The sequence below is a fragment of the Culicoides brevitarsis genome, chromosome 2 (genome assembly GCF_036172545.1).
Source record: "Culicoides brevitarsis isolate CSIRO-B50_1 chromosome 2, AGI_CSIRO_Cbre_v1, whole genome shotgun sequence".
Classification (NCBI taxonomy): Eukaryota; Metazoa; Arthropoda; class Insecta; order Diptera; family Ceratopogonidae; genus Culicoides; species Culicoides brevitarsis.
Genome location: NC_087086.1, coordinates 38525449 through 38543886, shown reverse-complemented (window position 1 = coordinate 38543886; position 18438 = coordinate 38525449). Strand labels below are relative to the sequence as shown.

The 18438-nt window shown below is 23.5% G+C and overlaps 1 protein-coding gene across 1 annotated transcript; it reads right to left on the bottom strand.

The window, feature by feature from the left end:
- Nucleotides 1-1357: 1357 nt before the first annotated feature.
- Nucleotides 1358-17609, bottom strand: LOC134829102 (uncharacterized). The gene is made up of 8 exons (XM_063842099.1): nt 16997-17609; nt 11537-11602; nt 11258-11417; nt 10200-10400; nt 9887-10141; nt 2873-3301; nt 1542-1793; nt 1358-1480 (listed from the first exon to the last, which is right to left on the bottom strand). Exons 3-8 carry the CDS (start codon nt 11396-11398, stop codon nt 1367-1369), a joined length of 1392 nt encoding a protein of 463 aa, XP_063698169.1. The 5' UTR covers nt 11399-11417; nt 11537-11602; nt 16997-17609; the 3' UTR covers nt 1358-1366.
- Between the last annotated feature and the right edge of the window lie 829 nt (nt 17610-18438).

Below are 18438 nucleotides of genomic sequence, written 5' to 3'. Positions count from 1 at the left end.
ACTGAAAATAAAAAAGAAAAAAAAAATTTAATAAATTTTTATGAATTTTCGGTTAAAATTAATATTTTTAATTTAAATATAAAATTTATTTAAATTAAATTTTTTTTAAATTTTTTTACGAGTTTTTAGTTATATTTTTTATCAAGTTTTTTTTTTATTATATATTTTTTTTTTGGTAAAATATTCTCATAAAATTTCGACGATTCAAAAAATTTTTTAATTTTTTTTAAGAAAAAGTAATTAAATTCTTTTGAAATTTTTAATTTAATTTTAATTTAATTTTTATTTTAATTTATTAATTAATTTATTTAAATATTTATTTTATTTTATTTTTTTTATTTAAGATATTCTTAAAGAAAATAAATAAAATTAATTTATTTTTTTATTTATTTATTATTTAATTTATTTATTTTATAAATTTATTTTATTTTAGAGTTAAAAATTAATAAAAATAATTAATTTTTTAATTATTTATTTGTTTTAAATATCTTCGATTTTTTATTTAAATAATTTTTTTTTAAATTTTTAAACCTTCAATATAAAAAAAATAATTATTTAAAAATAAAAATTTATCAAATTAAAAAAATTATTTTTTTCAAAATAAGAAAAATTTATAAAAATAAATTAAAGTTTTAACAAGTCCATAAAATTAAATAAATATTTATTTTTTTTAATAAAAATAACTTTCATAAAATATTTAAATTTTATTTTAATTTTATTTCAATTTTTTTCTAATTATTTTTTTAATTTTTAAAATAAATTTCGACCTTTAAAATAAAAAAATAACTATAAAATAAATAAATAAAATTTTATAAAATAAATTAAATAATTAAATTAATTTAATGAAATTTTTTTATAAATTAATTAATTTAATTAATTGAAAAAATAAATTTTTAAAGAGTTAAACTTCAATTCATCAAAAAATATTAAAAGACGAAATTTTTTTTTTGTAATCTTTCTTTACTTTTATTTTTTTAAACAAAAAAAAAAAATAATAAAAATAATCAACGAGATAAAGATCGACCTAAAAACCTCAAACTTGATGTTTTTCCAAGTTCATTGACAAAAAAAAAATTACTAATTTTAGTCGATACAAAATGCTCAATAATAAAAAAATTCTCAAAGCGGCGTCATGCTTTTTTTGTTGCCATCTTCAACCGAGAATGACAAAATATCGTTTGTCACGCGAACCTTTATTTTTTTTCTGTTATCAGATTTGGAATTATATTTATTTTACGAGAAAACATTGATATAAACACAAACAAGACATGAATGGGCATAATGACGGAAATACTCAAATTCTGCGGTTAGATAATCAAAATCAATAAAAAGCGGTCAGATTTTGTAAAATTTTTTATTTTTTCCTTTAGGAATTTGACATAACACTTTTTCGATGCTCCAAATATCGGTCTGTGGTTGTTTTATCTGTTTCTGCCTTCAACATTGCTCGCCATTGGGACATCACTTTTTGATTTATTTCCTATGAAAAAATATTTTTTTAGTCTCGAAAAGGCTTAAAATGATTTTTTTTGGATTTTTACATCGTAACCGAAGGGCTTCAATTGTTGTTGAACGGCTTTGTACCAAATGTTTGTTCGGGGAAATCGTGCCAAGCCATATTCGAAGGCTTCCAATTGACAAAAGGATTGGCAAAGGGAGATGTCGGCGACGGTAAAAGTATCGCCAGCAGCCCATTTGCGAGTTAAGAGGATAGTTTCGTAGATTTGGATGGCTTCGGTGAGGGCGGAGAGTTTTCGCGGATCTGGCATTCGACTTCGGTATAAAATGTCGCCCTAAAAAATTTGAAAAATAAAAAAAAATTAAAAAGAAAATTTTTCGATATAATTTAAAAATTTATCGCATTTTAATTTGTTTTGTAAAATTTTTCATTAATTTTTATGATTTTATTTTATTTAAAAAAAAAAAAATTAATTCTAATTAATTTTCATTAATTTTTAATTTTTACGAAATTTTTAAAATTTTTACGAATTTATTATTATCTCCAAAACTTTTTTTTAATGAATTTTCATTATTTTTTTTTCACGAGATTTTTTTCTGATTTTTTTAAGAATTTTAAAATTAATTAAATTTAAAAAATTTTTGTATTTTTTGAAATTTTAAATTCAAAATTTAATTATTTTACTTTCAAATATTTTTCATAATTTTTAAAAAAATTTTTAATTAATATTTTTAGTTTTCTTCTTTAAAATTTATAAAATAATTTTAAATAATCAAATTAAATACTTTAAAATAATTTTAAATTAAAAAATTTGAAAAAAAAATTAAATTTTCGTAAAATGTATAAATTTATCGCATTTTAATTTATTTTAATTTTTTTTTGAATTTTTTTTTTTTTTTTTTTTTATTTTTTACAAAAAATGAGTAAAGTTTCAAAAATATTTTTTTTTTAATTTTTTTTTTTTATTTTATTTTTTTTTTATAATTTTTGTTATTTTATTTTTTTCACGAGATTTATTTTTTCAATTTTTAAATTCATTTAATGTAAAAAATTATTAATTTACGAGTTTTTGTATTTTCTGAAATTTTCATAATTTTAATTATTTTATAAAAATTTTTCAATTTTTTTTTATTTTAATAATTAAATTAATTAATTTAAAATTTTAAGAATTTAAAAAAAAAATTCAAATTTTTTAAAACCCTTATTGCCTTCAAGAATCGTAAAAAAATTAAAAATGTTTAATTTTTCTCATATTTTCCAAAAAATTTTCCGAATTTTCCATAAATTTTGCGAAATTTTAAAAATTCTTTAATTTTTTTCGAATTTTCATTAAAAAAATGTTCACAAAATTTCAAAATTAATTAAAAATGCGATAAAAATTATTTAAAAAATAAAAAAATTAAATAAACCTACATAATAATCATTAATCCTCGCATAAAGCGTTCCCAAGTCAAACTGCAACATATGATCCACGGGCGCTCGTCTTTTCGGATCTCTCGGATACAAATCATCACTTTTAGCATATGTCGAGATCAAATAAGTTGCTATTGCTCGACTTTCCCACAGCACAATTCCATCGTCATCCAACGTCGGCAAGCAATGTTGCGGATTTATCTCGAGAAAATCCTTCGGTTCACTTCCTCCTTCCAAATTTACGAGTTTCAGATCCAACGGAAGTCCGATCACTTGAGCCACAATCCTTACCATGCGAGAAGGCGGACTCATCGCCGCATAAAAAAGACGAGGAACTGTTCGTTGAATGACATTTTCCTCGTTGACGAGGACGATGCAGCTACCGTTGCTTTGGAATGTCGTTCGAAGATGCGCATCAGCTGCACAAAACTATTTTTCAATCACAGGAAAAAATAATTTAATTTCAAATCTCTTTTAGATTTCAATCCTTCGTAAAATTTTTCGTGCAACGACAACAAGAGATTGAACACGAATGATATTTAATCAACGGAAACACACACACAAAGGGAAACTGCTGCATTATTCACGCGAATGAATTAAAAGCACCTCAATGTCCGTGCACCGAATACAATTTCCTCGACGAACAATTATCTCTCGACGAACAGAAAATACCTTCGAATAGCGAGAAATTGTTTAGATTTATGGATAAATAATAATTATCTCTCATTGATTTATCGATTCCAGGAGTGAAATTGTTGTTTGGAACGGAAAATTGTTGTGGTTGGGACAGTTGTTTGTGGAAGCGAGCGACAAAAATCATCGATACGGGGCGGGAAAACATGAATATTGAACGAAGATAATCAAAAGTTGTGACTATTTTGTGGTTGTTAATGTTGGGGCAGGAAAGTTGTGAATACAATTGGGAGGAGTTTGTCACCTTTTGGAATTTGGCTTGAATTGTTTCAAGGAAAAATTGATTTTTAATACAAAATTGGATTTTTTTTGAAGAAAAATATGAAAATTTTTACCGATTTAATTTTTTTTAAATTTTTAGAAACTTAAATTAAATTTACAATTTTTTTTTAATTCTAAAAAATTTTAATTTTTTATGAATTTTAATCAATTTAATAAATTTTAATAGATTTTGAAAAATTTAAAAGGATTTTTAAAATATTTTGTAATTTTTATTAAATTCTTATATTTTGTAAAAAAAAAATTGAAACATTTTTAATAAAAAAAATTATTAAAATAATTAGGTATAATTGAAATTTAAAATTTTTATATAAAAAAATAATTTAAAAAATAAATAAATTTTTTAATTATAATTTTTTTAAATTAATTTTAATATTATTTTTTAAATTTTTTAAAAATTATTTTTTTAATTGATTTCGAAAATTTCAATTTTTTTATAATTTTAAAAAAAAAAATTATTTTGAAAAAAATTTTCCTAATTTAAAAAAATTAAATTATTTTGACAAAATTTTTCCTAATTTAAAAAAATTAAATTATTTAAAAAAAAAAAAATTTCATAATTTAAAACATTATTTTTCATATTTATAATTCTTTAATTCATCAGTTCTGAATATATTTTATCAATTTTCAGAATTTCGATTTTTTTTAATTTTAAATCGATTTTTAAAAAATATTACAATTTTCAAAAATTAAAAATAAATAAAATTTATTAAAATTTTTTTTTTTATTTATTAAAAAAAATAATTAAAAAAAAATAATTTAAAATAAATAAATTTTTAATAAATAATTTTTAAATTTCAGTATTTTTGTTTTATTTTTTAATAATTAATTAATTAATTATTTTAATTAATTTAGAAGAATTTTAATTTTTTTATTAAATATAAAATAATAATTTTTATAAAATAATAAAATTTTTTTTTATCCATTTTATCCAAAAAATTCCATTAGTTTCACAGAATTTTTTTTTCTTTATTTAAAATTATAATTTTAAAAAATTTTTAGAAAATTTAAAAAAATTATCAATCTTTCAAAATTTTTATAGAATTTTAATCGATTTCGATAAATTTTCAAAAAAAAAAAAATCAATAGAATAATAAAAAACATCTCAACTTTTGATTGATTTCACTTTAAATCCCCAATCCATCAATTTCCATCACCTTGTCAACAATAAATTCCTAAACAACTAATCTCAATTCTCAATGGCGCGCCATTCAAAATTTAATCCGTTAATTCCTTTATTTAACCTCAATTTTTGAGTATTACGAACATTTTATCGGCTTCTGCCCACAAAATTGCTACTTAAACACGGGAAATTACACAAGTGCACGTCATTTGCATTTGCATTGTGATTATCAGCAACGATATGCAGGAAATGTCATTGAACGCATTGATTACCGATCGATTTGAAATTTCATCGGAAAAACTTCTCGAATAATAATTAAAAAATTTCTTTGGAAAGTTTTTCAATAAAATTTTTAATTATTTTGTTTATTCGGCTTCGATTGAAGAAAAAAATTAAAAAAAAATAAAAAACTCACTTTTCAAGTTTTTGCTGAATAACAGCTGCCTTATCCATACACGCGCCCAGGTTGACTGATTTCTTATTTTTTTTCGATTTTTCTTCAAAAAATTTTCTTTTTGTTTACAATTTTCGACGCATCAACAAAAATTCGACACCTGACCTGACATGTAGTAAATATTTACTCTCGTTTTTTGTTCGTTTTTTATCAAGGGTTTCAATCTACACAATCACGAGTCAGACAATCATGAATTGTTTGAACAAACAAAGTTATTAAAAGCGAATGATGTGGGCTGAACTCATACTTTTCATTTCGTTCTCAAATTTCCCGTAATTTATTTATGAGAAATTATTATTTGCGTTAATTAAGGCCCGGAGAGAAAAGACACGACGAGACTGAACGACTGTGACGATAAATGAAAACTAAGTTGTTGGGTAATAATTTTCCTCATAAAAAGCCATACAATGAAACGTATCGAAAAGCCATATGTGAAGACTCGAAGCAGTCATGTGCGTTTAGCGAATTAGTGATGAGGGAGGGATAGTTGGAAGAGATTTTAGGAAAATTTTAGTTTTGGTTTCTTTCAGAGCTGAAAACTGATTTAAAAAGGCCTAAAAGTTAGTTTTTCTATTAAAAACTGCAAATACTTTTCAAATTGGCCTAAATTATTAAAATTTTTCATTAAAGCTGAAAATTTTTTATAAGAGCTAAAAACTAATCAAAGAGGCCTAAAAGTAAAAATTTCTTCATGAAAACTGAAAATTTTTAAGTTAGAGCTAAAAATTAATCAAAGAGGCCTAAAAGTAAAATTTTCTTTATGAAAACTGAAAATTTTTTAAGTTAGAGCTGAAAATTATTCAAAGAGGCCTAAAATATAAAAATTTTTCATGAAAACTGAAAATTTTTAAGTTAGAGCTGAAAATTATTCAAAGAGGCCTAAAATATAAAAATTCTTCATGAAAACTGAAAATTTTTAAGTTAGAGCTAAAAATTATTCAAAGAGGCCTAAAATATAAAAATTCTTCATGAAAACTGAAAATTTTTAAGTTAGAGCTAAAAATTATTCAAAGAGGCCTAAAATATAAAAATTCTTCATGAAAACTGAAAATTTTTAAGTTAGAGCTAAAAATTATTCAAAGAGGCCTAAAATATAAAAATTGTTCATGAAAACTGAAAATTTTTAAGTTAGAGTTAAAAATTATTCAAAGAGGCCTAAAATATAAAAATCGTTCATGAAAACTGAAAATTTTTAAGTTAGAGCTAAAAATTATTCAGAGGCCTAAAAAATATTCTTCATGAAAACTGAAAATTTTTAAGTTAGAGCTAAAAATTATTCAAAGAGGCCTAAAATATAAAAATTTTTCATGAAAACTGAAGTTTTTTAAGTTAGAGCTGAAAATTATTCAAAGAGGCCTAAAATATAAAAATTTTTCATGAAAACTGAAAATTTTTAAGTTAGAGCTAAAAATTATTCAAAGAGGCCTAAAATATAAAAATTCTTCATTAAAACTAAAAATTTTAAATTAGAGCTAAAAACTAATCAAAGAGGCCTAAAAGTAAAAAGATTCTTCATAAAAACTGAAAATTTTTAAGTTATAGCTGAAAATTATTCAGAGGCCTAAAATATAAAAATTCTTCATAAAAACTGAAAAAATGCAGAAAAAAGTAAGAAAACGTTTGTAATGAACAAAGTAAAATCTAACAAAACCCTGAAGGAAAAAATCTGTTCTCCCAATTAACAAAACCAATTCACTTTTTCCGCTTCTAAATTAAACATCAAAGGCAATCAAAGCTTTGTACCTCACTTACCGTCAAAAACGTGTCCTAATCTAATCAATTTTCTCGTGTCTTTAGAAAAAAACAAAAAAACCGACATTTCATCAAACGATTGGCTGCAAATGTTCCTCCCTGTGACACACACATTAATTTTTGAACGACTGACATGCACTTAAATACCACTTACGTACCCATGTCGTGCCTTTGGGTACCTCAGAAACTTTTGTCTTTAACAAAATTATGACGCGTTCGCCCTTCTATTGATTCGTCGTTACATGATTGCCTCCCTTTTGTAACGTTATGTTAATGCGAAAATATTAAATTGGAGGAATTTTCCGTGTTTACATTTATTTTTAAAGGTTATTAGCGGCTACAACAACAACAACAACAAGACAAGTACTTAATGGGTGTGTGCTCTTTAATTATGTACGAAGAGGCTTCATGTGTGTGTCTTGAATAACAATCAGTCGCGTCATCGAAGGGAAAACTTTCGTACTTAAACAATGTAATTAATTTGAACCTTTTTTAATTGACTCGAAGTTTGTTCTTCGTATTTGACTTGAAAATGGGCACGTCCTGAAAAAATAATCAATCTTGATAGTTTTTCGATGCCCTCAAAAAAAAAATGATATAAATTAATAAAACAACAAAAAAAAATATGAACCAAAGCCCAAAAGTCGAGCAGAGTCACGCAACTATTTGTCGTTCGTTCACAGAAAATCAGGATGGAAGGAAATAGCTGTCATAAATTTAGTTTCAAGGATGCAGCTTTTTGGTCTTTTATCAAAATAATGAACGAAGGTAAGTTCAAGAAGCGAGGAATTTGAATTTCCGTTTTTAATTGAATTATGTGAGAATTTTGTTGAAGACTGTTAAGACGGGGATTTACATGTGTTTAAAGCAACCGAGTAAGTAAAGGATTATTATTGCATAAAATATGTGAAGAAAATGTTTAAAAAATCGTAAAAAAAATTTTTTTTCAGCCAAGTCATTAATTTTTTGTGTCTTTTTAATCTTTTTTTAAGATAAAAAAAAGTTAATGATTTTTTAAGAAATTTATGAAAAATATTTTAATATTTTTTTATATTATTTTTTAATTATTTTTATTTTTTTTTTAAATATTTTTATGGAAATAATGTAAAATTTATTAAAATCTACCAAAAATTATTTTTAAAAAAATTAAAAATAATAAAAATTGACAGGTTTGACGTTTAGATCTATCAGATCTTTAATTTGGCGCCAAAAAAATAAACAATTGGAATTGAGGAGTATGGAATTGTAAAGTAAATTGAGAAGACTCAAATTGATAAAATATATAAAAATATTTTTAATTTGCTTCTACCAATTTTTTTTTAAATTCAAGAGCAATTTAAGATAAAATCAAATTAAACAATTAAAAAAATTAATATTATTAAAAATTTAAAAAAATATATTTTTAATGTTTTGAATTAAAAATTTTTTAATTTCTTGAATTAATATTTTTTTGATTTTTTTTAAATTTTTTTAATATTTATTTTAATTAGAAATTTTTTGAATAATATATTTTTAAATTAAATTAATATTTTTTAATTTAATTTAATATTTTTTTTAATTAATTAATTTATTTTTTAATTTAATTTTAATTAATTTAATTTTTTTTAAATTTTATTGAAAATTAAATTATGAGATTTTTATTAAAATCAATATATTAAGTAAAAATGTGAATTTATAGGAATATTTTTTTGATCAAATTTGACATACAGATCGTGTCATAAAATTGGCGCGAAAAATATCACAAAAATTGAGGAGTACAAAAATGTGAAATTTGATCTTTTGAACTAATTTGGATCGAATTTAACTATGAAGCTATAGAAAAACTGATCAAAGTTGGGAAAAGTATAAAAAGGAAAAAAATTCTGGATATTGAGGAGTAATAAAATGTAAAAATAAGTTTAATCGAAAATTTTTTCTTCTAAAAATTATTCGAAAAAGCTTTAAAATTATTTTAAAAGTAAAATTTGCTCCACAAAAATTCTAAAAACTTTAATTTCTCAGAAAATTTTCTAAAAACTTCAATTTTTTGAAACAAAATGTCAAACTTAACCTTCATTCACATCATTTAACCTTTTTCATTGTGAAAAAAATTGCTCAAAAGCGCATTAAATTCAAATAAACAAACACAAAAATTTCACAATCACGCCTCATAAAATATTCACAGCGGCTTTTTCTTTCATGTCTCGCGCATTTTTCGCTTTTCCCGGAAACTTGTCACATGTTATCGCGTATTTTAATCTGATAATCCCGTTAGCACTTTGCAACAATGTAGACTTTTTCTGATAAAATATTCCCATTGAGCTTTTGAAACTCACAAAGGGGTTGTCATGAAATAATTAAAAATAAAAAAAAATCGTAAAATTATGAAATTTATCACGTGGCGGAAAAAAAATCATTAATTTGCTTTAAAGATTTTATTTATTTAAATTTTATAATTTTTTTTTTATCTAAAAATGAAATTGCTTTAGACTTTGAAATATATTTATAACACAACATATTCATAAATTATTTTTTTTTATTAAATTGTGCTCGAGTTGTGCCTTAATTGTTGAGCTGTTTCTGCATCAATCTGCTTAATGACATTTTTATTGCTTCAATTTCGATCGAAAATATCCAGCGACGGAATCGGCAGATACTTGCACGATTTCCTGCACGAAAAAAAAAATAAAATTAATTAATTTAAAAGCTGAAAATCATGAAAAATTACTCTTACTTCAAAGCCATGTGGTTCCAATTCGGCCTTGCAACGTTGCATCCATTCAACGACATTCGAGTGCGATTGAATGTCAATGCCGAATGCTTGAATTTGGTTCACTGTGACGCACAAACAAATGTCAGCGAGGGTCATTTTGGGTCCAGCTACCCATTTTTTGCCGTTATTTAGCATCGTGTTGAGCCAATCGAGAGCTTCGGTTATTTTGAGTTTCTTTTTTTCGTCTAAATAGGCGCCGTAAGCGAAAGTTGGCTCCTAAAAATTTATTTTGTGTTAATTTTTTGTTAACAAAATATATTTTTTTAGTTCTTACGACGTAATCTTGCATTCGACGATGTAAAGTTCCTAAGTCGAACTGCAATCGTTGATCGACAAGAGCTCGAGCACGAACATCTTTCGGATAAAGAGAATCATCTTTGGCAAAGGACGAACAAAGGTAAGTTAAAATAACGCGACTTTCCCATAAAACTAAGCCATGATCGTCCATTGTGGGAATTGTGTGCTGTGGGTTGATCTAAAAAAATAAAAAAAAACGTTAAATTGAGAAAAAATTTAAAAATTTTAAGATATTTTAATTTTTGAACCCAATGCACATTTTTTTATTTTTTTATTTAATTTTTAAAATTTAAGTACATTTATTTGTTTTTTCTTCAATTTTAAATTTTTTCATAAAAAATTAAAATTAAAAAAAATTTAATCAATAAAGTAAGAAATTTTAACTTTCAACCCAATGCACATTTTTTTTTTATTTAAAATTTTAATCCATTTATTTATTTTTTTTATTTTTCTTCTATTTTAAATTTTTTAAAATAAAAAAATTTAAATAAAAATTTAAAAATAAATTTAAATAAAAAAATTTAAAAAAAATCAAAAAAATAATTAAAAAATTTCAACCCAATGCACATTTTTTATCTAAAATTTATTTTAAAAATTTTAAAGTAATTTAAGTTTGTGATTTTTTTTTTTAAATTAAATTTTTTTAATTTTTTTTTTATTAAGACCCCAATGCACATTTTATATTTTTTTTTATCCCAGAGCATATTTTGAAATTTCATTCCAATTATAATTCGAAAAAAAAAATTTGTGAATTAAATTTTAAAACAGGAATTGGGATAAAAACTTAAAATGTGCATTGGGTTGCAAAAAATTAAAATTTCAAATTGGGTAAAAACTTCAAATTGTGCAATGGGACAAATTTTTTTTTTATTAAAGAATTAAAAATTTTAACCCAACAAATCTTTTTAAACTTTATCCCAACGTACATTTTAAATTTTTTATCCCAATGCAAATTTTCAAATTTGAACCCAATGCACAATTTAAGTAAAAATTTGCTATAAATGAGTTAAAAAAATTATTTAAAAATAAACTTACAGCCACAAACTCCTGATTCAACTGCTCCTTCTCCAAGATATTAATTGATCGCAAGTCGAACTCGATATCCAGCATTCGAGCCAGCAACAACACACTTCTACAGGGCGGACTTAACGGATGATAGTACAGAATAGTTGCCATACTTTCTCCGATTATTGTGCTGCATTTAAAATTTACAAAAGAAAATTAAATTAATTATTCATCAGAGACCGTAACTCGTACCAGCTACAACGAAAATTTCAAACAGAGACAAATTAAATTAGAATTTAAAGCATTTACCTGTGGAACGATGCTCACGAAAGGCGGCAGAAAACGACACAGGCGACGTTACACGACATTTAATTCCTTTTTGTTTTAGATATTTGCACAAGTAGTAGTTGGAGGGAAAGAAATAATAAAATATCACTTTTGAATAAATTTTCTGCAAAATGCCAATTATTGTTGTGTGAATGTTCAAAAAAAAAGTTACAAAAATTTTCAAGCACAGAAAAAGTTCAACATTTAACGAGACAAAAAAATAATATTTATTTTTCTGTGAGACGAAATGCAAACTTTCTGAGGTGAAGTTTAATTTTGCAAATTATTACAAGCCAGAGAAGCAGGTCAAGCACACGCTTCGGACAACTTTTCGGTTTTTAAGAGAAGTGTCAAAATGTCGGTTTTGTAAAATTATTTTAAATATAAAATGTAAAAGTTGAAGCAAAGTTGTCAATTTTGTAAAATTCCGAGAAATGTTGTTGACAATGAAAATGACAATTTATCGAGAATTTTCTTCGTTGACCATGAAATTTTCGAGTTTCATGTCGTTTGGTTGCTTTTGGCAAGACAACGTTATGGATTTTAATAAGAGAAAACCAAAATGAGAGAATTTTTGTGGAAAAATATGAAGGTAAGTTTTAAAATTTTTATTAAAAAAAAATATTTTAATTAAAAAATTAATTAAAAAAAATTTTTAAATTAATTTTTAATTTTAAAATTTAATTAAAATTAATTTTAAATTAATTAATTATTTTATTTGAATAAATTTATTTAAATATTTAAAATAAAATAAATTTTAATTAAATAATTTAAAATTATTAAAAATAATTTTATTAAATTTTTAAAATTATTTTTTTTTATTAAAATAATAAAATTAAAAAAATTAAAATAAATAAAATTATTTTATAAAATTTTTAATAAAATTATTAAAAAAAAAAATTTTATTTCATTTAAATTAATTTTAAAAAATCCAAAAAAAATTAAATAATTAAAAAAATTATTTAAAAAAATATTTTTAATAAAAATTAAATTAATTTAATTAATAAAAAATAACCTTAAAATTTAAAAAATAAAAATAGCTGTAAAAAATGTAAATTCAAATTTCAGCTTTAAGTTGCATTTCAAAGCATAAAAAACGAAAAAGAAAACTTTAAGGTCGAATAAAAAGGAAATCAACCCAAATCACTCTTGTCGCGACATTCCCATCAGAACAAACCTAACTTCACAAAACCCTATTTTTCCCACATTAATTTGCAATTCAACCGCAAATGACCATAATATCGATGTTTCTACACAAAACCAGCACCATCATCATCATAAATACTGTTCGGTCTACTTGTTATTCTCTCATTACGTTTAATTTATCAAATAATGTCAATCAATCAATAAAGATAGAATCGCCGCGCTGCTAAATAAAGTATCAAAAGACACCGTCGTCATTATTAAAAAAAATATTCTCGAGTTCCTTGACACATTTTCCGTTATCGGCAAGGTCATCCAAAGTCCAAACATTTTTCCCATCTACAGAAATTTCCTCGTTCGATACGAAAATTGTTTTGTGTCACGGAGTTTTTTCAACTTCGCATTTAAATATATGGAAATTGCAACAAATTACGAGAGAAATCGATGGAACAACATTTCGGATCAATCAAGAAAAGTCCATTCATTTGGTTTGTTTGTCAGGTAAATCCCTTGCCCCGAAAAAAAATTAATTAAAAGTTTTTATTGCTATGGGGGGCTTAGCAAAAAAAGGTTGAAACTTTATTCGAATTTATGTTTAAAATTTCCTTTTGCAAATAGAGAGGAAAAAGAGGTATTGACTTTGTGTAAATTCGTAACAATAAAAAAAAAGTTTTCTTTTAAAGACACCTAAATTTGTGACAACGAGAGCAAATCGAATCAACATCATTTTTGTCGGCACACAAAAGACGTCGTTCGCTGGCGAAGACGATGGAAAATTCGATTTTCAAGTAAAATGCCGAAATTTATTCAAATATATCATCGACACTTGATATAATTATTAATCTTCGTTGCGCATTGTTGTTACAACGTTGTCTGAGGTTTTTTCATCGTATTGTTAAGGGAACAAGCCGCTGAATTATTTTGACGTTTTACAATTTTGACAGGTAAGAATTTTATTTTTTAAAAGAATTTTTTTTATTAATTAAAAATATTTTTGTGTAAAATTTTAGCATGTGAAGTCAATACAAGATAATTTTTAGGATGACATGTAAAAAGACGAACCTTCAAGAATTGTTTTTCAAATTGAGGAAAAAACACAGCTTTCTTTCATATTAAACCTAAAGAGAAGTTTTTCATACAACACTGAATAAAAAAAAAAGTTTGCTATGGATCACATAATTCTTGATCTAATTGAATTTTTGAAGAAATTATTAAGACTACCAAACAAATCAAGCTCTTGCATTTCAATCACACATTTTTCTTAAATACTTTTACTTCAATCAGTGACAAAGCAAATGGGGTGTGCAGTGTAAGCGAATCCGAATCTGCACGAATCTTGGGGGTCACTTATGACAGGCATCTCACATTTTCAGCGGCGCTGCCATTTTCGTATGAATCTCATTGGAAAAAATACAAACAAATAGATGAGAAGCAATATTCTACCCATCATTAAAATTTGAACCATATTCTCCAGATGAAGAAGCCTTTCAGAAGAATTTTAGTATTGTATAAAAATATTTCAACAGACGACATCGAAACTGACTTCCTGAGTAAAGAGGAAATTTTAAGACATTATGTTTCTCTGCAAAGACTTGACTCGCAGAAGAAGTTTTATAGTGAATATTAGAAATTAACAAATAGATGGCTTAAGTTAAAAAATATTACAAAAGCATAAAATATAGACAAAAATTAAGAATTTTTTAATTGTTGAAATTTTTACATTAGTTTTCACTAAATTTTAAATTAAATTTTTTTCAAGTATTTAAAATCATATTGAATTAAATTTCTTCAACTTGAAATGTCAAATTTCGAAACGTCAAAATTTTTATTCACCTGTTCCTACCCTAAATATTACATATTTTTGAATGAATAAAAGCGAGAAAAATTAACGGCAAGGACCATCATCATCATCATCATCATCTTTATTGTAAGAAAATTTAATCAAAGCTTCCACGTTGTCGTTGTCGAAATTACTTTTTATTATTATTTTATTTCATTCAGCAACATTTAAATCGTTGGGATGGCACTCGCAGACACGGAAGGCGCTTCACGAAACAAAAAAAAAAGAAGTAAAGTTGAACAATGTTTGTCTTTTAGATTTATTATTTGCCAAAGAAAAAAGACGAAAAAGTAGCAAACGGAGCCAGAAAGTGTAATAAACATTTTTTTGTTTGAAGTGTCTGTGTGTGTTAGTAGTGACAAGGTGACATGACACACGAACGACGGTGAACTTTTTATTTTCTTATGAATTGTTTTTGTTCATTCTTCTTCTTTTTTTGTCCTCATCATATGTGAGGTTGATATTTGAGCGTGATGATAATTTTGATATTGAGACGATAGGTTTTCACGAGAGACTAGATTTATAATGAAATTTTATAATTAAGGATTTTCGATTTGTATTTTTGATGAAATTCCTCAGAGGTCACTTTTTAATCATATTTTTCATCTATTGAGAGAAAATTTTTATTTAAAATCAATAAAATTTATTTTTTCGCATTCAAAAGTTCACTTAAAATCAAAAATGTGTAAATTTTGACCTTTTATCAAATTTATTCCATTCATTTGACATCTTGACATATATCGAATTGCTCCTTCGAGTTTTCTTGACATTGACTAATTATGTCTGTAAATATTTCGCTCGTCGCGAAATTAATCAGTCCTTTAATAGAAGTCTAATTTTGGTGCCAAATGTAATTAATAACGAGTTCAAAGTATTTGGAGTGGTAAAATTTTGCTCAACCAGACAATTTTTCAAGGTTTCCAATACTGTCCCTTTCCAATTTTCACATTTTTATTATTTTGTCATCATTTCTCTTCATTTTTTTTTAGAAAAAACGGGCATCATCAAAATCCCATTAAAATCATGCCCAGACTGATATACGGAACAATTTATTTTTATTTTATTACCAAATTCAATTTTTCTTTTAAAAAAATCAACGTTTTATTTTTTTAGCATATTTCGCTTGCAGCTTTTTTTTGTTCTCAACGCATTCAACAACTCGTCACTATTTGAGCAATTTTCGACATTTTTCAAAAAAAAAAAGAAGTAAGATTGATGTTTGCTTCGCATCAACAGAGAAAAAAATTTCCACACGCGTAACAAAACCCAATACTCCAATTTGTGTTGTTGTTGTATTTTATAGCCCCGAACAAGTCTCAGAGCAACATGAGTAAACTCCAAACAGAAAATCAATTTTGTGTCTGCTTTTTGTGAAACAGTAGCGAAAAATATTCATATCAAACATCAATCAATTCGATTTTTTTTCTGTGAGGAATTATTTTTTCCATCAATTAAAAAAAAAAAAATTTTAGGGACCTAAGTTTTTTATGCAATTTTTTTTTAATTTGAATAATTTTAAAATTTTTTAATTTAATTTATTTTTGTAGATTTTTTAAATTTCTACTTATTTAATTTTTAATTAAATTAAATTATTTTTTTATTTAAAAATTTAATTAATTTTTTTTAATTAAAAATTAATTTAACAATTAAAATTTTTTAAATACTAAAAAAATTAAATAAATTAATTAAAAATAAAAAAAATTAATTTATTTTAATTTTTATAATTAAATAAATTAATTTAATATTTTAAAAATTTTATTTTATTTAAAATTAAAAAAATTTTAAATTTTTTAATTTAATTTTAATTTTTTAAAAATATTTTTAATTTAAAAAAAATTAATTAAAATTAATAAAATTAATTTATTTAATTCAATTTTTAAATCAAAAATATTTTTCAATTTTTTTTTAATTTAATTTTTAAATTAAATTTAATTAAATTAATTTTTTTAAATAAAAAAAAAAATAAATTAATAAAATTTTAATGAAATTTAAATTAAAATTTATTTAATTTTCTATAAAATTATTTTTTTTAAATTGAAATTTAATTTAATTTAAATCAAATGTTATTTTTTTTAAATTTTAATTAAAAAAATAAAAAATTTTTAATTTTTTTTATCAACTTTAATTAAATTAATTTATTTTAATTATTTTTCTTTCACAGAAAAGCTTTTAAGCAGAAATTCATCAACTACAGCTTCTAATTTACATGACACAGCGAAAAATCAACAAAAAAACTTTTTTAATGTCAAATTTTAAAACATTTCAATCAAGTAGAAGAAGCAGAAGAAAACTTTCAAGTCAAGGTTGGCAGATTTTTGTGATAAAAACTTTTTCAAAACGTGCCACAAACACAACAAATGAATATTGATTGTCACAAATTTTAAAATTTACCGAAAATTTATCTCTCTGAAGACATGATTTGGTAGAAAAAAAATACGAAAAAAACGAAATTTACTCACTTTTTAATTTTGTCCTGTAGAACGGCGACGGTTTCCACGCAATTACCCAGCTTTCCTTGCAATTGTCTTCGAGGTAAGCAAATATTTAAATAAGATTTTTTTTTTGAGTGTTTCCCTTATTTTTTTTTGCACTCCTTAGAAGAAGTTGACGAAGAAAGCGACGTGAAGAGATCTCTCTTTTATTATTTCCTTCTTGCTTTTTTTCCCCTGTGGTACTGCGGAGACGTGGCGAAACAACTTTCCTCGTTTATAGAACAACAAAAAAAAATGTGTAACGTAATTAACTTTGGCAATGTCCTGTTATTATTTTTTTTTTGCTTTTTTATTATTTTTTCCTTTTTTCTCTTGTAGTGAAAAAAATTCTTTTAACACATTTCAATATCCTGCAGCAAAATAGCTGAGCGGATTTCGTGATACCTGCCTGACGAATGATAATAAAATAATGTTTTCGTTACTTTGTCGACGAGTAACGACGACGTGGAGTCCTATAATAACACGGACAATCGATATCGCAGGTGCCGAGTCTCATATAAATAAAAAAAATTGTATTGAACTTTTTTTTTCTTGCTAAGCAAATTATTTCTTTGTGACACTTTTTAATTTCTGAGAATTTTTTTTTTTTAATTTTAATTTTTTATGCGAACCGCGAAAAAGACAAGCGAACTGATACCGAGCAACAGTTATCGCACATTGAATTTATGTTGGGAATTTTTGCCATGCTTTGCCTCATATCGGCAGCGAGGAGATTCTCTCGTGAAACGGACTATGGGGGAACAGTTTGTGTTTTTGTGAGAATGAATAAAGAGAGAGAACAGCTGTTTTCTATGCGTTCGTTCAGCATAAATCGTGCTTTATTAAAGAATTTTGAATGTTGAAGGATTGTAATGCGATTTTTTTAATTTTTCTCATGAAAAGTGATTTTTAAAATTTTTCACTTAATTTTAAATTAAATTAAATTTTGAGTTTTTACATGAATTTTTTTTTATTTTAATTAATCATTAATTCATTTTGATAAATTCATGAAAAAAAATTAAAATATTTTTAAGCAAAATAAAATAAAATTTTTCATAGTTTTAGTTTTAGAATAATTTTAAATTATTTTGTTAAATTTATAATTTTTGTGTTGAAATTTTATTTTAATTTTTTTATATTTAAAAATATTTTTGGAATTAATTAATTTAATTTTCTCGATAATTTAAGAAATTTTATTATAAAATTAATTTTATAATTTGAATTTTTAATTAAAAATTTAATTTTTTTATTTTCAATTATTTTTTAATTAATTAAATATTTTTTTTATTAAGGAAAAACTTGAAGTAAATTAATATTTTTTAATGGAAAATAATTTTTTTAATAATTTTATTTATGAAATAATTTTTTTAACTTTTAATTTATTTTATTAACTTTTATGAATTTTTATATTTTGTAAAAAATTTTGATTT

What these genes read in the sequence shown, in the direction of transcription:
- LOC134829102 (XM_063842099.1), bottom strand. Translation starts at nt 11,398, where the DNA reads ATGGCAACTATTCTGTACTATCATCCGTTAAGTCCGCCCTGTAGAAGT. An exon ending in TGAATCAGGAGTTTGTGGCT is followed by an intron (nt 10,401 to 11,257) that starts GTAAGTTTATTT and finishes TTATTTTTTTAG; the next exon opens with ATCAACCCACAGCACACAAT. An exon ending in CGAGGATTAATGATTATTAT is followed by an intron (nt 1,794 to 2,872) that starts GTAGGTTTATTT and finishes CAAATTTTTTAG; the next exon opens with GGCGACATTTTATACCGAAG.